Source organism: Manis javanica, chromosome 12 (assembly GCF_040802235.1).
Source record: "Manis javanica isolate MJ-LG chromosome 12, MJ_LKY, whole genome shotgun sequence".
Classification (NCBI taxonomy): Eukaryota; Metazoa; Chordata; class Mammalia; order Pholidota; family Manidae; genus Manis; species Manis javanica.
Genome location: NC_133167.1, coordinates 25,780,945 through 25,803,130, shown reverse-complemented (window position 1 = coordinate 25,803,130; position 22,186 = coordinate 25,780,945). Strand labels below are relative to the sequence as shown.

The 22,186-nt window shown below is 42.7% G+C and overlaps 2 protein-coding genes across 2 annotated transcripts; both read right to left on the bottom strand.

Annotated features, from left to right (window-relative positions):
- Positions 1–11,403: 11,403 nt before the first annotated feature.
- On the bottom strand, positions 11,404–13,943 carry LOC108407383 (gamma-crystallin F). Its single transcript, XM_036995007.1, has 3 exons — positions 13,849–13,943; positions 13,527–13,769; positions 11,404–11,742 (listed from the first exon to the last, which is right to left on the bottom strand). The coding sequence occupies exons 1-3, from the start codon at positions 13,855–13,857 to the stop codon at positions 11,470–11,472; spliced, it is 525 nt and encodes a 174-aa protein (XP_036850902.1). The 5' UTR covers positions 13,858–13,943; the 3' UTR covers positions 11,404–11,469.
- Positions 13,944–20,210: 6,267 nt separating this feature from the next.
- Positions 20,211–21,948, bottom strand: LOC108389652 (gamma-crystallin D). The gene is made up of 3 exons (XM_036995006.2): positions 21,929–21,948; positions 21,607–21,849; positions 20,211–20,542 (listed from the first exon to the last, which is right to left on the bottom strand). The coding sequence occupies exons 1-3, from the start codon at positions 21,935–21,937 to the stop codon at positions 20,270–20,272; spliced, it is 525 nt and encodes a 174-aa protein (XP_036850901.1). The 5' UTR covers positions 21,938–21,948; the 3' UTR covers positions 20,211–20,269.
- Positions 21,949–22,186: the final 238 nt, after the last annotated feature.

The following is a 22,186-nucleotide window of genomic DNA, read 5'->3' as shown; positions in this document are numbered from 1 at the left end:
AGACTGTGTGGACCAATAAATTCTCTTGTTGTTTAAGCTTGTGTGAGTTAGTTTTCAGTCACTAGCAGCTGGAAGAATCCTGCCCACTGCAATATAACAGTGATCTCAGTTTAGAGTTATCTGCATTCTTACCCATGGAGACTAGTCTTACCTTTCCTATTTTGCTAGAAGACAGAAATGAAACCCAAGTATAGGTCAAACAACAGCTGCTGCTAATCTCCTACTAAATGCTCTCTGAGCAAAATCGGGTCCAAAGTACTTTGGGGATTAACTGTAAGACACTGAACACATATCTTTAGCAAGTAAGATATTTGTTCATTTAGGCTTTTTAAGCAGTCAAGTTGGCCTTTCATTTTAAGTTTAGGGTGGGCTATTTAAAATGTCTACAAAACTCCATTACTGTTTAAAATGTAAGCTGGAAAAAATTCTGCTAAGTTAAAAACTCATTCGCAAGACTTCAAAAGAAGGGAAAGAGAGGATGAGGCTCATTTAAAAAATGTACTAGCACATCCTCTTTGGAGAAAGACTCGATGAATTTCAGGTCCTTATATTCTGGTTTGTTTCCAAAATGGAGGATAAATAATGCCAGTCACATTCTTTCTTACTTTTCTTACTACTATAGGTATCAAAACTAGGGAAATATGGATTATCTTTTTAAGGTTATAGTGGTTGTGGTGCCTTGAAGCTTTAAAAAATTCAACTCTAACTTAAGAAAAAGAGAATAATAATAATAATAAACAATGTGCAATAATGATCAATAGTACATATAACAACAGAAGCTTACATATCTTGAGCAGAGATTCAATGCCAAGTCCTGTGCTAAATGCTTAACATGCGTTATTTAATTTATCCCTTACAGTAATCTGGCCAAGCTTCTTGTGCACTGAGGCTCGGAGAGGTTATCTCATTTACCTCTGACTCCTCACCCCTGGTTGGTGAGTGGAAAAACCAGCTTTCTAACCCAGATCTGTCTGACTCCAGGGCTTAATTACCAACCTGCACTGTCTGGATGTTTAATCCCTTCTTTGTTCCTAATTGTACAGAAATTTAACTGAAGATGTTTTGCTTGCCCCACACGTGGTGATTTTTTAAAGTTTAAGCCAATGTTCAAAATCAGGGTGGTGGGTGGATAGTTAACATCAGAATGTACAGTTCTAGAATTTCTTGAAAAGTGGGCAGCTCTGGCCGCCCTGGGCCCTCCTTTCCCCAGGATGGGAGGCAGGGGTTGTATCGGGCTGCCCCCTTTAGATAGGGCAGGTCTGCTTGTAGTTGGCCTGTTCTCTGCAAATACTCCTGTGGATCCTGGGATCCCTGCTTCCATCCCTCCTCCCATTTGTCAGTCCTTTGTCTTGCAGGAAACACAGATTCAAGTTCATCAAGTCTAGTCAGTGCCTTCCATGGACCCCTATTATCTGAAAGAACTTTGTATCCTGCTCCATCCTACCTTTCTAATGTCTTCTCTGGCCCTCCACCTCCACCCGCCCCTTCTATTCTGTCCTCCAGCTGCACTGGGGTCCTCACTGTCTGCAAAAGGCACCACACCCTGTCATGCCTGCCATTCTGGTGCTATCAGTGTCCTTCTGCTCCTTCTCGGTTGTTGAAGTCTTACAATTTAAAATCCATCTCCAACGCCATCCCTTCTAGAGATAGAAAATCCTCCTCTGGAGGTCTCCTTACTTACCCAGGAAGAACTCACAACTGCCTACTGCGCCTCTGCAACCCTTCACATCCTCAGCTCCTCCCAGCTGACCACATTCTAACTCGAGGAGGGAATCGTTGGTCTGGCTCTCCTGCTAGACTCTCAGCTCCCTAAGAGGCAAGACCCTGTCTATTCCTTTCTGCGTTCCAGCATCTGCAACAATGAACTGGCCCAGAGTAATGGCTCAGTCACCGTGTTGGCAGTGACTACCTCATTATTTCCAAAATTTCTCTGCTGAACTCAGTATCACTGGGATCTGGGACCTAATACCTGCTCAATTAGTCTGTGTTGCACTATCAGCTGAGTGAATGTGTGGCTATCATTGTTGGCCTTCAGCTGTGTCTGAATCCATATTGAGCTCGGCCTTCCTAATACCATTCTCGGTCCCCACCTGCTCAAGTACCCCCAGCTGCCAACTGTACCTGTTACCTGCAGGCTCTGCCCTTCTAATCATGAAGCCAATGAGAAAGATGGCTGGCCAAGATATTAGGAAGCTTCATTCAGGAATCAACATATTTTATAGTCAGAGTTCTCAGAAACAACATAGGTAAACAAAATCTCAGCTTGCCTGCCTAGAGCTCAGGCTCTTTCTGCCGCCATCCTGCCTGTCCCTCTAGTGAGAATTACAGTCACCTTCTTTCCCGAGTTCCCTCCTGGGACAGAAGTCCAGACCTGAGCAGCAGCCCAGTAGGTGTGGGTTCCTGGCATCTGGCTAAGTTCTCGATGTCCATCTTCACGGATCTCATCATCTCGTCTACTGACACAGAGTCAGGCTCCAAGGAAAACTTACTGCTGCCATGGCTGTCTGGTCTTCTTGAACACTGCTGAGAATTCAAACTCGCTAGAATCTGTGCTTCCCTCTGGTTCGGCGGCTTACACAGTAAAGCTCTGTTGGAACAGGGAGCCGCTCTCTGCTTCTGCTCTGTGCTCCCCGTTCCTGCTGGGAACCCCCAGCAAGCCTTCCAGATGTCCACCCCTTCCCTGGGTCTTCTCAGCCTCTAATTCCAAGTTGAATTTTCCCTTTTGTTTTCTGTCCTCTGAAGATAAATCTTGGATTTCCGAGTCCTTCAAGTTACTTTCTTGGGAATTTGCCATTCCAGTGAGAAAGTGAAAAAGTCCGTATTATGTTCAATTTGGGAAAATGAATAACAATCACATGCTATGGGTTTTCAGTCCTGGCTTGATGAAATTTCATTTCTTTTATTTTTAAAAAAGTTCAACAAGGAGACCACCCCATTGCTCAGTCTGTATCAGAGAAGAATGCGGCCTCCCCTCACAGACAGGAGCAGTCTCTGCTTCCAAAGGGGCCAGAGGACCCAGGGCCTCCTTATTCCCGAGAAGGCCGCTTGTGGTGGTATCCTGCACCAGCCTTCTTTGTCTTATCAGGAGCCCAGAGAAACAGGTTTCCTCTCTTCTCAGACAGAACATTGGAAAGTGTCTCTAATGTTTTCTGAGAAGGACTTACTGTGATATTATGGAACTTTCCATGCTTTCATTCTCTTTCCTTATGTAGCTTGTAGAAGCTATCTTTCTGAGAGGGCCCTGCCGGTGCCTGGAGGTATGGTGCAGCAGGAATATGAGTGATGATTTATCGAGCCCGTTTCTCCCCAGATGAAGGCAGGATTGTCAAGGGAGGTCAAATCACTGCAAGTTCAAGCCTGCACATATATTGCAAGAATGTGCCTGGAAAGCAGGGATCCCACTAGCCACACCTTCTTTTACGATCTCACCGACAATTTTGCCTAAAATGTCAAAAGCTACAAAATCTGGCCTGGTTTCATGAGTGTTACAGGCCCCAAATCTCCCCAAACACCTCTCACTTCTGAGTTTCAAAGGTCCTCTTCTGTTTCCAGTCTTCTTGGTGGGGTACCTTCCCTGCCTCTCCCTCTGCTTCTTTAGTTTTAGTTCTGGATGAGATTACAGCTTTCATGCAAATCAGTGCTAGAAATGGCATGTCCCCGGAAATACTACACACATTTCCTTGTGTCTGCCTCCCACCGCCTCCCAGACTTCCTGTGTGTCTCCTTGGCCTGCACAGAGGCAGTGTAACATAATGAGGACACCTGAGGATTCTGGGGTCAGAGAAACCTCATTTCAAATCTGGGCTCTGCTCCTTCTATTTGTATGCTCCTTCTATTGATTCACCAGGTACCTGGTCTCAGTTTGTGTCCTTGCTAACTGCCGATCCTAGCAGCACCTCACTCACATGGTGATGAAAGGACTGAATGAGGAGACATCTGTGAGGGCGCTGGCACTGTGCCTGCTGCACTGGGAACGCTGTTACCAATCATTGTCACTGGCTGCATGGCAGGAAGAAGTATTGTCAAAGCAGCAGGCCAGCCTCCCAATGCTGCTGTCCTTTCAAGAGCTGCTCTGTCCTTGCTCACTGAGAATGTGGGTTATATTACACAGTACCAGCAAGTCAGCTTTACATGTCTGGAAATGTATTCCAGATGCTTAAAGAATTTCAATATTTTCCTCAGTGGAGAATCATCTCAACAAAGTACCAGTTAGGTTTTAGCTCTAAAATTATAATAATGCCTATCATTCCTCACAGGGAATTTTTGTGCCCTTCTGAGTTACTAAAGATTTTAAAATTCATAGCTCCAATGAAGAAGGGGGTAGGAAAGAGGCCCCTTTCCACCGTGTCACTATTTTAAAAAGTCCTCTGATGGTAGCAGTTACAATGAATCCTCACTAGTCGAGGCCAAGCTGAGCTACAGCAGTTTAAATGGTTCCAGCTTTTGTCATTAGGAGGGCTGTCAGCTTGGTTCCCATGTCTCTCCTTTGCTCTCTACCACACCTCTTCTTTTTTTCTTCCTCCCTCCCTCCCTCCCTTCCTCCCTTCCTTCCTTTTTTGGGTGACTTTTCTTATTTTCTGGTACCACCAGGTGTTCCAGACTCATCTTACATTTTCGCTGCTCCCGCCCTGACATCAACCACATCTCCTAACCTGTCACTGAGTAAAGCTGAGTTTATGGTACTCGTTGTAACAAGGGAGGTTGCCCACCATGGAGCATCTTAGTGAGAAGGTGTTGGGAGGAGCTGTTATTTGACTTGGGGGAGATGTTAGGTGGTTTTGGAGAGGGTCCTAAGGTAGGATCAGTTCTACAATTGGGTATCTGAATATTAATATCTGACTATTATCTAGGAGGTGGGAGGAACAGAATGGGGCTTTAGTAACTGGCGGAGAACTAGCAGTCACTCGTTATCTGGAAGCGGGGGGATTGAGTCATTTTTGTCATTTGCAGTGTTCTTCCTCCTGCTTTCCATGCTCAGACATGGTTATGGAGTGGCCTTGTCTTTGCCTTGCTCCATCAGTCAGTTGATGACAGCATTCTAGAAATGGTTTAATAGGAGGACGCAATGGCCTGGCTGTGTGTGCCAGGCCAGCTCCCAGCTGCGAGCTGTCAGAGGCTGCTTTCTCCTCTTCCCTGACCAAAGGGAACTCTCCCTGCCCCAGAGGGATCTCCCACCAGAGCAATGCAGGTGGGGCAGACGGTGGTGGTGGTCCTAGGGTTCTTAATCCTTCCCATCAATAAGCAGTTAACAGGAGCTAAGTCCTTCTGAACTCCATGCTAGGCCCTCTGGGAAACTGCACAGGACATCTCCCCTCTATGACTTTGTAACTGCCCTTCCATCTGCTTGGAATATTCTTTCTTCATAGCCACTCTTTGTACCATATTTTCAAGGTGCTGCTCCAGTGCCACCTCCATGCCAAGCTGGTTATAAAAATTTTGGAATGCTTTCATGTTGTCTGGCAAATCAGCTTTACCCTGAGCCTTCAGGCTCACCCAAGTCACTCCCTTGCGATCCCTATCCAGCATCAGGACCCCACAGATGGCATTCGTTTTGATAGGTCTGTTTCTTTGCCTTACTGGTTCTTTTTACTTTATATACCACTTCGGGGTTTCTCTCTTTGTTCATGCCCATAAAAGTATGTTAAACTCTCATGGCACATATTTCTTTTTCCATTATAAAACCATTTTGTGAATGCCTATCTCTGTTAGGTATCCAGGATTATGTTTACATGATATTTTATTCTGAGGTTTTACAACAAAGCTTGGTAGACGAAAGACCTTAATCACTGTCTGTTATGTATTGAACCAGATTGGTTCCCTGAACTTCACACATTTATGATCAAGGCAGTTTGGTTTGAAGACAAAAGTGTAAACTTTTATTTCATTTATTTATCTTCTTTCTTTATTTAGTAGGTAATTCATACATATTCATTGCAGAAAAATAGCTTAACAATAATTTATGCCATCTTTAGTCTGAAACCTTAGAGACAAACACCATTAACATTTTAGTGTTGATTTTTCCAGACTATTTCCTACCCACACAGAAAAATGGGGTTATACATCACAGGCTCTTTTGACAAGTGTTATTTTACTTAAAATATCATGAACAAATTTCCATATCAATAAGTATAGACTCACATTATCAACAGCCAACTGGCACATATGTATTAAAAAATAACAACTCTGGGAATTTAAAATGTGACACTTTTCCTGAAATCATCAAATTTCAAAATATTCATTAATCTGCTGATATTAATTAACATCAACATCATTGATATCTGGGAATTTAAAATGTGACACTTTTCCTGAAATCATCAAATTTCAAAATATTCATTAATCTGCTGATATTAATTAACATCAACATCATTGATATTGTGATTGCTTAATAAATGCCGATTAATGCCACAGAGCTAGGTAGAGCAGAAGCTCTTATTTAAATGTGGGAGCATACCCACAAGTGATTTGAAATTTACTCATATTTTAAGTAGATATTGCTACAAAGAAGTGTTCTTTTTACATGAAACCTATTTAAAAAGCACTTTTGAAAATCTTGGAAAACTATTCCATTTAAGACACAAGAGAGAGTGTGGCACATTTACAGATATGGTACAAATCAGATCTATGTAAATTAACTTTTCCAATTGTGGTCATCACCAAATTGAACTCAACTGGCTCCTACTTTCCAATGTTTATTTTTCCTAGAAAGAAATTATTTCCAGATTACATTGGTTATTACAATCAACTACCCTTATAAACCTCTTACAGAAGGAAATTGTGGATCATTTAAAGGAAAATGTTTATAGAAGGGAAAATTAGGTATTGTCCATATTTTATATCTGTCAATAATGGGCAATACCTTAGAGAAGAAGGCTTTCTTAGGGTCACCCAGAGACTTTGGAGGCATAGTGATTCTCATCTGCCTACCTTAGGAGTCCTTGCACAGCAGATATGTTAGGTTTTATCAGCCCCACATCTCTCCTCCCTAAGAATTGCTCCTTCACAGATGGAGCTGGTGATCCCAAGATTGAATCTCCCCAACACAGTGGTGGGTATGTGGCCAAGGCTGGCTAATTAAAGCCTGTTCTGGGCTCAAACAGAAAATAGTCTACGCTCCTTTTCACATGGCAGCATTTTAAATATCTGAAAATGCTAACATTTTCTTCCCTAGTCCCAAAAGTCCCAGTTTTTTAAACTATTTATAGAGATGGTTTTTAGTCCCTTAGCAATCCTGATGTCTTCTTTAGAAAACATGATGCTTGTGGTTTTGGAAAAAGCTTTAGAGTTATGCTTGCCTTCCTTCTGGTGAGCACTGGGTGGCGCTCTTCTCTGGACTAAGTAAAAGCGTTGTCTGACGGTAAGAAAAGGAAGCTACTTTAAAAGAGTTTGGAAGTTTTATACATCTCTGTGTGACACAAAGGCTTGCAACTTCTCACAAAAAGAAAAAAAATAATTACAGGAGCCACAAATCGGTAAGAAAGATGTGGGAAGGAGCGTACAAAGAGAAAGAGATGGATTTGTGAGTAGAAACTGTCTTAATAATAAATTCAGCTGAAAGGTTCTAAAGACTTCACATTCTAAAATCTTACTCCTAAGCAAGATAAATGTCTCCTTGGTCCTAAGATGTTCCAGCTGGCCGAATTAACAACAAAAAACTGGAATGGGTCATTGCCCCATGTCACTGGTCTCTCCACTTCTTTCCCTGCAAGGGCTGCCTCTGTACATGTCCTCTGCACTTTCCCTGTTGTGCTGGCTGCCACCACCTGGGAAGGGCTCCTGCAATGGGATCGTTGCTCTGCCTGTGCCAAGTGGTTGGTTCCACTTGAAGAGAAGTTGCCAGCCCCATCGTGAACCTCTATACAAACCAGGTTTTCCAATCTAGCTTCATCATTATTAAAATATTAGGAGTGTTTGTGGTCAATTAATATACGATAAAGGAGCCGTGAATGTACAATGGGGAAAAGACAGCCTCTTCAACAACTGGTGTTGGGAAAACTGGACAACTACATGCAAGAGAATGAAACTGGATTATTATCTAACTCCATACACAAAAGTAAATTCGAAATGGATCAAAGACCTGAATGTAAGTCATGAAACCATAAAACTCTTAGAAGAAACCATAAGCAAAAGGACCAGAACTGACACTTCTCCAAAGAAGAAATACAAATGACCAACAAGCACATGAAAAGATGCTCTACATCACTAATCTTCAGGGAAATGCAAATTAAAACCACAGTGAGATGTCACCTCACACCAGTTAGGATGGCCACTATTCAAAAGACAAGAAATAACAAATGCTGGCAAGGATGCCAAGAAATGTGAACCCTCCTACACTGTTGGTGGGAATGTAAATTGGTGCAATGGTAGTGGAAAGCAATATGGAGGTTCCTCAAAAAACTGAAAATAGAAATACCATTTGACCCAGTAATTCCACTCCTAGGAATTTACCCAAAGAAACAAGATCTCTGATTTGAAAAGACATATGCACCCCTATGTTTATAACTGCAGTCTTTGCAATAACCAAGATATGGAAGCAACCTAAGTGTCCATCAACTAGGACAAGATGAATGGATAAAGAGGATGTGGCACATATACACAATGGAATATTATTCAGCCATTAAAAAGAAAAGAAAGCTCCCATTTGCAACAACATGGATGGATCTAGAGGGTATTATGCTCAGTGAAATAAGCCAGGTGGAGAAAGACAGATACCAAATGATTTCACTTATTTGTAGAGTATGAAAACAAAGCAAAACTGAAGGAACAAAATATCAGTAGACTTATACACAGAGAAGGGACTAATGGTTACCAAGGGGGAGAGTTTGGGGAGAGTGGGGGGAAGGGGAAGGGGATTAAGAGACACAATAATCTGCAATCACAATATAGGTTAGTCATGGGGATAATAGTACAGCACAGAGAATACAGTTAATGATTCTGTACATCTTACTACATTGGTGGACAGTGACCACACTGAAGGGGGTAAGGACTTGATAATATGCGTAAATGTTGAACCACAGTGCTGTGTTTTTGAAACCAGCATAAGATTGTATATCATTGGTACTTTTTTTTAAAAAAACCACATTGAAGAGAAGACAGAAAAAAAAATATTAGGCATACTTGGATATCTAGAATAAATAAAATGGCATTGTAAGCTGATACATTTTAAATCAACAGAGAGAAATTATTTGAAATTTATGTAATTAATCAGAACCTCTGGGAATACAGCATAGGCATTAGCATTTTTTAAAGTTCCCTGGGTGACTCTAATGTACAGCCAAACAAGAGTTAGTGATCTGCACTGCACTGGACTGAGTTTAGGAGACACTGGCACTCTTTAGTCTGGTGCTCCTCAACTATGTGTACTGAAGAATCATCTGGGGATCTTGTTAGAATGCAGATTCTGATCCAGCAGGATTGCGGGGGAGGCCTGAGATTTTGCATTTCTAGAAAGTTCCCAAGGCCTTCCTATGCTGCTGGTTTGCAAGCTATACTTTGGGAAGAAAGGGTTTCACCTAGTGTTTCCCAAACACTCCACATCATCTCCCTTGCCAGGGGTGTTAACCACACAGATGCACAGGGACCTCCCTGGAGATTTCAGATGCACGAGGTCTGGGCATCTGTGTGTCTCTTATTTCTCCCTTCTGAGTCACTATTACTTCAGCCAACTTGAATGCTCATTCCTCCCTCACATGTGCCATGGTTTCTTCCCTATGGAACAAGATTGGTTCACAACATTTCCACTATCTTTATACACATTTCTCCCAATCCACAGAATGTAATAATAATAATGATAATTGTAGACACTTGGTGAGCACTATGTGTAAGGCATTGTTCTGAGTTTATGGGGCATTCTATCATTTTAACCTCACACCTTATGAAGGAGATTTTTTCATTATCTCTATATCCTACTATAATAATACATCCTATTTTAGGATATAATAATATATTATATACATTACATTATATATATATAATATAATAGGATGTAATAGTATTTCCTACTATACAGACAAGGTGTGCCCTGCCCAGGGCCCCTCAGATCCTCTTTCCAGCTTAGGGTGCTCACCCCACCTGGCTTCTGCAGGCTTTGCTGCTACAGCTTGCACTGCGACCTTCTGAAGACTACCCCTCACCAGCCAGTAAAGAGAGTCCAAAGGCTCTGGGAGGCTTGTGTCCCCCTTTCCCGATGACCAATGGCACAGCGGGCTGTTTGGGAATACCAGCCCCCAGATCCTCTAGGCAAGAGAGGCTCAGAGGTCTGATGCATGTGCCAGGGCTCTCCAAGGGAGCAGCCTGAGCTGGTTGCTCTCCTGTCTCTTGTTTTCTTATTCCTTCACCTTCCCTCCTGGGAGCACTTCCCCAATAAGTCACTTCCTCCCCAATCCCTGGTTCATGATCTGTGTCTAGGGAAAGCTGACCTAGAACCCTTGTCTGGCTAATACAAGATACGGTTGAAATTCAAACCCAAGCAGTCTTAACTCTGGTCCTAGAGTTCCAGTCGCTCTGTCACATCAGTGTGATGATTTCGTTTCAACTCTTGTTCCTAGTACTCTGTTAGAAAACTTAACAGGAGAATTCTGGAGCCTTGTCTTTAATACTTGCTCATGGTTCTCAGGGTGGTACTGGGAACACTCAAAATCCTTTGCAGTGATGGGTGGAGTTGCACTGGGAGCATCTCAGAACTCTGACAAGCCCCTAGGGCTCCTTCCTCAGTGTTCCCACTGCCTGCCATAGACCTCTACTCTGCCGCTGGGATAATTACCTTAAAACTACCATCGGATGTTCTGTTCCCCCATGAGACTGCTCATCCCTGTTTCCCCAGCACAGAGCACAGTGTCTAAAATGGAGATGCTCAGTCTTTTTGGATGTAGTTCCATAGTACAAAAAACTAGTTTTAGAACTGTGCTTCTCAAATTTTGTCTGTATAACAGTCTCTTGGGGGTGTGGGGGGGACCCAGGAATCTGCATTTTGACAACAGTCCCAGGTGCTCCTGATGCAGGTAATTGATACTTTGAAAGAAACTAATTTATAAGTTCCAAATATTCAATACTAAGTTTGTCATAAATATTTATTATACAGCATTTACTTCATTCCTGGCACCATTGTAAGAGAATTAAAAATACTATCTCATTTAATCCACATCCCAACCTTAAGAGATAAAGAGTGGTACTACCTTGATGTTTACAAATTAGGAAACTGAGGCACAGAAGTGCTAAGTAACTTGCCCCATCACCTAGGGCTGGTAAGTGGATTTGGACCCAGGCATTCTGGCTCCAGAGGCTGTCCTCTGAACTGCCACCCAGACCACCCCTTCCACTGATGCCTGTGAGAAAATCTGCATTATTCTCAGTTTTACTTTTGCTGAGCCCTTCCAAGGAGTCTCAAAGGACAAGGGGACACCATGGTGCATGAAACACACAGGAAATATTTTATTAGCTTCCAGATGGAAAAGAGGGTATAGTAAAAACTTTTCAATAGAAATCCATGGCTCTTCTCAGAGAGCCCATTCGGGCATCCATGGCCCCCCAGTCGTGGTACCGCCTGTAGTCCCCCGGCCTCAGCAGGTACTGCCGCCCCCGGTAGTTGGGCAGCTCATACAGGACCCAGCAGCCCTCCAGCACGTGGAAGGAGCGGATCTCACTGAAGTGGAAGCGGTCGTGGAGCGAGGAGCAGTCCTCTGTGATCTCCACCATCTGGCCTCTGTAGTCCTCTCTCTCGTAGATCCTGATTCTGTGGGAGCTGGTCTGTGGATTCAGCAATCAGCAGATGAGGAAAAGGCTTTAGCAAGAAAATCTCACTTTCCCACAGGGAATGGGCATTTTTTAATTTATCTATATCAAAGGTGCCCAAACAAAAGAAAGAGACAGCCAGCACCAGGACCACTGTATATAGTTGGGTCGACTGTACAATGCAAAGCTGACGAGGGTGCCATTCACATAGATTAGTTAAGATACGCAGTGGTATTCTCTGGAGTTTTCTAGGGCCACAACCTACACGAACCATACACGTGTAGTATCATTTACTACCATTCTTAAATAACAGTTTATATATATATGTTTTGCTCTCTCCTTCTTAGGCTTTGGTAGACTGAGATGATCTTTGGATGACATAAAAATAATTAGATATTAAAATAAAAAGACAAATACATCCCTGGCCAAAGGCATTATTTTGATTCTCAACAGTAGAAGAAGCTAGTGGGGAGGAAGTCAAATTGTTTTTCTCCCATGTGAAGTCACAGCTTGGTGGCAATTCAGGACAAGTCCAGCACAGGTAACCCCTAATCCCTCCCTTTCTGCTTTAAGTCTTGCTGCTCTAAAATCATGACAAGCAAGAGCCGTCCTGAAGATCAGGTTCCATTCCTAGCTCTAGCATATGGTCCTGCGAAACACTGTTAGGTGACTAATAAAAATAGAAGCTCAAGATCATGAAGATTATAAAACCTTTACAGAGCAATAGATTATAAAACCTTTACAGAAATGGCAAGTGAGGCTGTTTGTCCTGAGCAAATCCTGTCTTTCCTCAGACACTTTGTTCTTTTTTACTTGCTTATTCCTTCCCCACAGGTACCCATTATCTCAATGTCTTCCTTCTTCCACCATTAAATCCTCTTTAGGAAAAGTTCTCATAAGCAATTAGTAGAAATGCCTGAAGAGGTATCTGCCATGGTTTGTAAAGGCCTCACCTTTACATGATCTAATCTGGTCTTCACAGCAGCCTGACATGTGGAGCAGCCGTGATGGGCCTTTTCTTCCTTTAAGAGAAACTAATGACTAGAGCTGGCCGTCTGCAGTTAGAAAAGCCAGGACTGGGAAGTAGAAGCCAAGATTTTCAGGCTCCTAATGCCAGTGTGAGTCCTCTCAAGGCATTAAGCCCTCAGAGGGGCTTTCAAACTTCACAAAAGTGGTACATTTCCACAGGACTCTGTCAGAGTCCTATCAGAGAATTCCTAACCATGGCACTCCAGGCTGCTGGGGTTTAGCTGGGTAACAACGGGCTTTGCAGGAGTTTTGGAATCAGCCATACTGCTGGTTACTTATATTGCCTAATCAAAAAGCAGGACTGGAGAGACCCTTCATGTTCATAATAATAGTTTATATTTTGGGGGAGGGGGTGGCCTGCCATGTGCTAGGTACCCCCTTTCATCTTCATTGCAACCCTATGAGTTAGCTATTTTTATTAGCCCATTTTGCAGATGAACAAAGTGAGAAATAGCCCCAGTAACTAGCCTAGGTAAGGAGTTAACCTGTGGCTTGGTCATCACCTGTGCCATAGTCATTGTGAATAATGCCATGCACTACTTTTTCCCTGTAGAAGTGAGTTTAATTTCAGCAAAATAAAATAAACGGTCCAGTGAAAAGCATTGCATTACATATTTTCTCAGTGGAAGGAAACCTTAGAAATATTAATAAAGGAAAAAAGGACACAGTGGGAGCCAGCAAAGAAGGCTACCACCCTACAGCATAAATAAATACTGCATCTGGAGCACTGATGTGACTCAGCGCCCGGAGAACCAGCGAGCTGGACTCACGTGCGGGATGAGGCGGCAGGAGCGGACCGAGTCGCTGAGGCCCATCCACTGCTGGTAGTCGGGGTAGTCGCCGCGCCTCACGAGGTACTGGTGGCCCTGGTAGCTGGGCCGCTCATACAGCATCCAGCAGCCGCTGTCCACGCGCACCGAGTTGCAGCGGCTGAGGTGGGGCTGCAGGTTGGAGTGGTCGCTGCTGCACTCGTACAGGCGGCCCTGGAAGCCGCGGTCCTCGTAGAGGGTGATCTGCAAGGCGAGGGCAAGAGGGCTCAGAGGCCTGGGCGGCGGCCGCCGGAGCCCCTCCCGGCCGGGGCGCGGGGCTCACCTTCCCCATGGCTGAGGCTGGAGCTGGGGCCGGCCGGGCGCGCGGGGCTATATAGCGCGAGGGCTGCTGCGCTGGCAGTACAGCACAAAAGGGGCCCGCGGGTGGGAGGGGTTTCCTCTCTCTTTCTGTATAATTACAGCAGCGGTGAGGTGGGGGCTTATTGTATGTTTTCTGTTAGACTTCCAGAGCTTTCGAACTGATGACCCACGATAAAATGGCACTTGGTGCCTCTGGGGCCTTTTAAATGAAGCCTGTTTAGGAAATTGCAACTGAGCAAAGGCGTGTAACTGAGTCAATAATTGTAATTAACTATTTCAATTACCTTTTTAAATTTCAAAATGATCTCAAATTTCAAAATGAGTAACAAGGCTGGGTAGTGACCCAGTCTGAGGTCAGAATGGGCTATAGCGTGAGACGTTTAGTTTGAGCATTTTCTTGGTATGAGAATGTGAAACGTGGGGATGTACGTGCCTTTCGGAAAGGCAACGGCAAATTGGATGGGACTGTCCTCTAAGAGAGTCTGTGATCTTCCCTGCTGATAAGTGGGTGCAGCAGACATTACCAACACCGGAGGATGCCCTGTTTGGGCACCGGGGCTCAGCCCTGCTCCCTGGAGGCTCCCCTGCCTCGGGGCTGACAGCACTCAGGCAAGGAAACCCTCAGCTTTGAAATTCATGAGGTGACTCACTGATGGTTGTCACACTGTAACTTTTTATTTAACTAATACTTTTGCAAACTAAGTGCTAAATTTAACTAGTTTTGGCTGCTGACAAATGCAAGTTAACATGTAAACCTGACCAATTTAAGTCCTACAATCTTGCAAAGCCTCTGCCTTCTCTACCTTTCCCAGCCCTGGGCAAGCTCTGGTTGCTCTCTAGTTAAGACTCTGGTTCCAGAAGCTGGAGTCTTCCTTCCTCCTGCCAAGACCACCCCCTCTGCCCTCAGCAGCTCCTGGTACTCCCCTCTATTAAGAGTGGAGTTCCTTAGCCTCACCCTATTTTGGCATTTTGGGTCAAAAAATTCTGTTGTAGAGGTTTTCCTGTGCACCCTCTTTAAGGATGTTTATCAGCACCCCTGGTTTCAATCAACTAGATACCAGCAATGTTACTCTCCCAGTTGTGACAACCCAAAATGTCCTCAAACATTGCCAAATGTACCCTGGGGCAGCAAAATCAACCTTGTTTGAAAGTATTGTTATAGAAGAAGCTGGTCCTCAACTGGATACAACCTTGATCCACTTTGTTTCATTCCTTAGTTTGGGTTCTTGCTTCCTAAGTCTAACGCTAAAAAACTGTTTTCCCTGGACAAATTTAATTTGATTTAATTTGACCCACAAATTTAGTAAGTTTTATTTATATACTTTAAAAAAATTCTAACTTTTATAGAAAACTTGGAAGCTCTAAAGTCATAGAAAGGAGAAAAAATTTAAAACCATGGTCCTCTATTTAAAAGCACTGTTGGTATATATTTAAAAACTTCCTTTCAATTCTGTAAGATGAGAAAGTTCTAGAGATCTGCTGCACAGCAGCAGGCATATAATTAACACTACTGTACTATGTGGTTCAAAATGGTTAAGAAGGTAAATTTCATGTTACATATTTTTTTCACCATATTAAAAATAGACATCCAATCCCCCCAAAAAAAGTCTTAATTTTTAGTTCTTTGATCAAATACCTTCATTTCAAGAATTCATCCAAAGGAAATAAAGGTACATGCAAACATTATGAGCAGTGGTACTTTATCAGACCATTCTTTATAATATAAAAAATTAGACACAAAATGAAATGTCCAAAATAGGGCATTAATTAGGTAAGTCATAGAACATTTGTCTAACAAGATACTATGCAGCTGGCAAAAATAATGTTCTCAAAGAATTTATTTAAGGATATGGAAAATGCTCACCATATGTTAATTTTTTTCAAATAAGTATATTATACACTAAAAACTACAAACATTGCTGAAGGAAAGAAAATGGAATACATGTGTTCATAGATTTAAAAGACTTAAAATTGCTCAGATATCAATACCACCCAAAGGGATCTATTTATTCAATGCAATCCCTTTCAAAATCCCAATGATGTTCTTTATGCAGGAATAGAAAAACTCATCCTAAAATTCATATAGAATCTCAAGGGACCCCAAACACTCAAAACAATCTTGAAAAAGAATGAAGTTGGAGAACTCTCAGGTCCTGTTTTCAAACTCAATGCAAAGCTATAGTAATCAAGAAAGTGTGATACTGGCATAAAGAGAGACATATACACCAATGGGAGAGAAGAGAGAACCCAGAAATACACCCTCACATATATGGTCATATGATTTTTGACAAGGCTGCCAAAACCATTCAATGGAGAAAGGACAGTCTTTTCTAACAAATTTTTGACAAGGTTACCAAGACCATACTATGGAGAAAGGATACTCTTTTCAACAAATGGTACTAGGAAAATGGGATATTCATATGCAAAAGAATGAAGTTGGACAAACTGGTCCACCAGAGGAAACTATCAATTGAGTAAAAAGGCCATGGACTGTGAGAAAATGCTTGCAAATCATATACCTGTTAAGATGTGTGATCCTAACTATATAAAGAACTTGCGCAACTCAGCAACAACCAAAACAAAAAAAAGAAAACCAATTTTAAAAAAAGACTTGAATAGACATTTCTCCCAAGAAGATATACAAATGACCAATAAGCACATGAAAAGATGCTCAACATCATAAATTATTAAGGAAATGAAATCAAAATTACAATGAGATACTACTTCATACTCATTAGGATGGTTGTTCTGTTATTATAAAAAAAACAGAAAATAACAAGTGTTAATGAGGATATAGAGAAATTGGAAACCTTGTACATGGCTAGTGGGAATGTAAAATGCTGCAGTCACTGTGGAAGACTGTATGGTAGTACCTCAAAAAATTAAATATCTAATTACTATATGATTTAGCAATTCAACTTCTATGCATAGGACCAAAAGAATTGAAAGTGGGGACTTAAACAGGTATTTGTACACCAATGGTCATAGCAGCATTATTTATAGTAGCTGAAAGGTGGAAGCAACCCAAATGCCCACTGAGGGATGAATGGATAAACAAAATGTGGTATATGCATAGAATGGAATATTATTCAGCCTTAAAAAGGAATGAAATTCTGATAAATGCCACAGTGTGGACAAACTTTGAAAACATTATGACATGTGAAATGAGCCAGACACAGGATAAATATTGTGTGGTTCCATTTATTGGAGGTACCTAGAATAGCCAGATTCATGGAGACAAAAAGTAGAATGGTGGTTAACATGAGCAGGGAGAAGGTAGGAATGGGGTGTTATTGTTTAATGGGTACAGAGTGTCAGTTTGGGGTGATGATGAAAAAGTTTGGCAATGAATAGAGCTGATGATTGACAACATTCTGAATGTGCTTTATATCACTGAATTGTATATTTAAAAATGGTTATAATGATAATTTTGTTGTGTATATTTTACCACAATTGAATCATCTTCCATGAGCAACAAGGAAAAAAAAGAATCAGCAACATTAACTTCTTGATTTCAATAATTCAACAGTGGTTGTAAGAAAACATTGAAATGGGAAGAATCCTAAGGATTAAAAGGTAATTAAACAGCATTTAAAACAGAGTTTAACTTACTTACAGTCCTCTTGTTTTACAATGAGAAAAAAAGAATAAAAATCTTAAGAATTTTTTTGTTAGTACTTCCCCCTTGTTGGATTCTTCACTCTTTTTTCCTTTATTTATTCCATCCTGATTACCCTACATCACCAAAGCTAACACTCAAAACCTGATGATATTTCAAGGTCCTCTTTAATCCTGGCAATTGTGCCCTGGGCACAGTTGTGCTATAGGTAAAGATTGTTGGGTGCTTTCCTTCACCCAGCCTCCCGTGGATATTGCGCCAGTTGCAGGTGGCAGCTCTCCTATGGTTACCAAGGATACCAGCTTCAGGGTGATGCAGATGATAAATGGTGAGAGACAGACAAAAACTTGGGACCCTGATAATATTGTTGAGCTGCTGAATCAACCATCCCTGAGTGCCGTACAATCCTAAAACTTATGTGAACTAATAGAATTCCATATTGCTTGTCCATTTGGTATGAAGTTTCTGCTACATTCTTCTGATTCAGATCCTAACTAATTCAGATCCAGTTTTGCTGAGGATGAGGATGAATCTTGGTCAAGTTCTGGAGGATGAGCTGCTCACCAGGGAGAAGGTGGGGAAAGTAACACAGGTCAGGAAAAGATTGAGCCAAGGCAGAAAGATGTGAATGAAAATGCTTGGTGTGCTTGGAGGACTCAGGTGAGACAGGAGTCAAGGATGACTGGGGTCAGGGAAAAGGAGACGAAGTGGATGGGCTGGGGCCAAGTTCTTGAAGGATTGTCCCTTTGGACAGTAGGGAAATATTAAAGATTTTTTATTATGAAAATGACTTTATCAGATCCATCTTTGAGCACATATGGAGTCACCATCTCCCTCTCTAAAATTCTAGCAATGAGAGCACAGTCGGACAGAACAAGAAGAAACAGTGTAAATGAACATTGTGTCCTACTTCCCTGTAGCCTTATGCATATAGTGTACTCACGCCCACACACCTATATAGTATATGTATAAGGTTATGCATAAAAGTACATACCTGTGTGTGTGTGTGTGTGTGTGTGTGTGTGTGTGTGTGTGTGGTATGTGTGTATCTACAGAAAGGGAATGCAGTTTAGGATTATCCCGTCTGTCTAATTCATCTCCTGGCTGGTTATTTGCAATGACCTTAATGTAAGAGTCTGTAAATTAGTGCTGTCATTCCTTTGACAAAAATCTTTCTGATTCCACAATGGAAAATCAGTGATTTCTGAGCTGTGAGTTCTGGATTCTAATGCCACTTCTATTTTTAACAGTTTGACTTTAGAACTGGATCTTAGTTTACCTTACATGAAATGAGTTATTATCTAGGTTAGAAGATTTCCAGGCTTAAAATGTGTTAAACGTCATAAGACTCATTGTTCTATAGTGGCTTTCTTTGCGCTCTCCCTCCCTCTGCCCCACCCCCCTTCATTTCTCCTCCTCCTTCTCCTTCTTCTCCGGCATTTTCCATGAGGAATTTTCTTGAATAAAGTTCTAGACAGTCACCTCAGAAGAAGTCACATATATTCTGTACCAGCTAGCAATATGTGCCACACTGCAAAGAGCAGAACACTCAATTACTGTGGCACAGACAATTATGGGTTTATTTTTCTTCCTTTACAAGAAGTCTGAAGGCAAAATGTTGCTGGAATTGTGATGGTTAATTTTATGTCTTTACTTGACTGGGCTAAGGGATGCCCAGATAGCTGGTCAAACATTATTTCTGGGTGTGTCTGTGAGGATGTTTCTGGGGAGAATGAGAATTTGAGTGAGCAGATAGAGTAAAGAAGATGACTCTTACCAATGCATCGTCCAACCTGATGAGGGCCTCATGTGGTGTTGGGGGCCTGAATTGAACAAAAAGGTGGCGAAAGGATGAATTAGCTCACTCCGTTTGAGCTGTAACATACATCTTCTCCTGCCCCCAAACGCTGGCACTCCTGCAGACCTTAGGACTCAGGCTGAATTATACCACCAGCTTTCCTGGTTCTCAGATCATGGGACTTCTTGGTTTCCATATCATGCAAGACAATTCCTGTAAAAAAATTCCTTATATATAGGTTCAGGGGCTTGACCACAGCAGGGCTGACATGCCTGGAATCATGGCATTTCCCTGATACTTGTCACCTCTTGCTTATTAAATGTCTGAAATAAGAGGGTCTAGTGGCACTAGTGGTAGCTACTACCTTTCATTAAGAAGGCAGTTTTTCCAGAACCATCTCTTCCCTTTCCCCATCAGCATTCTTTGACTTACGTTTCAGTGAGCAGGGAGTGTCACATGACCACCTCAGCATCAAAGCCGCGTGCCCAGGATTTGTGAACTCAACTTCTGCACACAATTTAGGGGACTCAAAAATCTTCTGAAACCCATAAGGGCACTCAGCTTCCAAGTCCCTGACTTAAAAAGTGGGTCTCACAATCTGAACCTCAGCTTTCAGATCCTTACTCCTCAGAGAAAACTGAATCTGAACAGATTTTTAATAATCTTGTTTGAAGCAGCCACATGTTTAAAGGCCAGAGAATCAAATGACATAATGGATTATGAACTGTTTGGCAACTGTAAAGCTCTGCTTCATATGAGGGTGTATTTTTATTGTGAGAATTGTCTTTGTTGTCTATGGGTGACACACCTTTGTATCCCCTTGCATCGTGTGTGCATGTGTCTGTGTGTATATAAATAAAATAATACAACTGAAGTAGGACAAAGGGAAAACACAAGCATACCCCTGCCAGGAACAAACAAAATATTTTATTAGTTTCCAGCTTGAGAAATGATGAAGATCTTATTTCAATAGAAATCCATGACTCTCCTCAACGAGCCCACTCGGGCATCCACAGCCCCCCAGTCATGGTACCGCCTGTAGTCCCCTGGCCTCAGTAGGTACTGCTGCCCCCGGTAGTTGGGCAGTTCGTAGAGGACCCAGGAGCCCTCCAGCACATGGAGGGAGTAAATCTCATTGAAGTGGAAGCGGTCCTGAAGAGAGGAGCAGTCCTCAGTGAGCTCTGTCATCTGGCCTCTGTAATCTTCCCTCTCGTACAGTCTGATCCTGTGAGAGACATCCTGGCCCACACAGAGATGGAAAGAGAACAAGAGCAAACTATGACATGATTCCAGCACATTCATGCTCTCCAGTTTGGGGAGGACCAGCTCAAGCCACTTTGAAATACACAGTAAAAATTAATTCTGAAGATTTATATACTCCCCACTTTCAAAGGTGGAGGTTCATTACCTTTTAAAGGTCATGAAGTGTGACTGTGACTGAAGAATTAACAAGGAACTCTCACTTTTTAATGTATTCAAGTTATTTCCCAGGACAAACTACTAAGCATGTGGTACACCATACCACAGAGGAACCCAAACCTTTAACAGCAGATTACTATTTTTGCCATTTTGCAGGAATATTTTTAATTCTTCAAGCATGTGCGTTTGAACAGTAAAGTCACTTTATGAAATGAATGACCTTGGAAAAATCACTAAAAACTTGGATAGTTCTGCTTCTGTGGAAAGAAAAGTCAAACATCTTATGTCTCTCAGACAGTACTTGATTCTGATTTAATAATTTATGAATAGAATGAGGAAAAATGGAAAAGAAAAATCAGTAAGGCTAATGACTAACTTTTCAGAAGCCTTAGTGTTTTAAATCACATACGTGAAATATATGTGGCCTGTGTGTAAAATCTCTCCATGTTGCTCTCTATTGAGAGAAAGTGTTTTTATTTGTATGTAGGTGGCAACAACCCAGATTTGTAAGTGGGGAGTCAAAAAAATTAACCCTTGTAAAAATTTCCATTTCAACCTGTCTGTTTAGTAACTGCCACATATTCTAGCCCGTAATTATTCTACTAGATGTTAATGATTTTTCTGTAACTCCATTATAGATGATTCCAGGACAGGACCTATATTTTCTATCTGGCCAGCATTCTCAGTAAATATTTGTCGACTAACTGGTACATGGGTAACACTCTGCATTTGCTAGGGGTGAGCTACTATGAACAGATCGGCTGCAGGTCATCTTTTGTCCAAACTCTCTGAATGGCCACCACTCCAAATGTTGACCTTTTGCTGGGAACTATCCATTCATTCTGTGTCCATAGGGCCCTGTCCTGCCAGGGAGCTGGACTCACGTGCGGGATGAGGCGGCAGGAGCGGACCGAGTCGCTGAGGCCCATCCACTGCTGGTAGTCGGGGTAGTCGCCGCGCCTCACGAGGTACTGGTGGCCCTGGTAGCTGGGCCGCTCATACAGCATCCAGCAGCCGCTGTCCACGCGCACCGAGTTGCAGCGGCTGAGGTGGGGCTGCAGGTTGGAGTGGTCGCTGCTGCACTCGTACAGGCGGCCTTGGAAGCCGCGGTCCTCGTAGAGGGTGATCTGCAAGGCGAGGGCAAGAGGGCTCAGAGGCCTGGGCGGCGGCCGCCGGAGCCCCTCCCGGCCGGGGCGCGGGGCTCACCTTCCCCATGGCTGAGGCTGGAGCTGGGGCCGGCCGGGCGCGCGGGGCTATATAGCGCGAGGGCTGCTGCGCTGGCAGAACAGCACAAAAGGGGCCCGCGGGTGGGAGGGGATTTTCGTGTTCTCTTTTTCTCTTTGCTGTCACAGCCCACGGGGCTCATTGTGAGTTTTGGTCCCATTCTCTCCGGAGTATTCGCGTTGCTATCACTGGCTGCTGCTATTGAGACCCTTTGAAAAAAAGTAATTTGGGACATTGTCT

Coding starts and splice junctions, on each gene's coding strand:
- LOC108407383 (XM_036995007.1), bottom strand. Junction 11,743..13,526: donor CCTGCCGCCTCATCCCGCAC/GTGAGTCCAGCT, acceptor CTGAATCCACAG/ACCAGCTCCCACAGAATCAG.
- LOC108389652 (XM_036995006.2), bottom strand. Junction 20,543..21,606: donor CCTGCCGCCTCATCCCGCAC/GTGAGTCCAGCT, acceptor TGTGTGGGCCAG/GATGTCTCTCACAGGATCAG.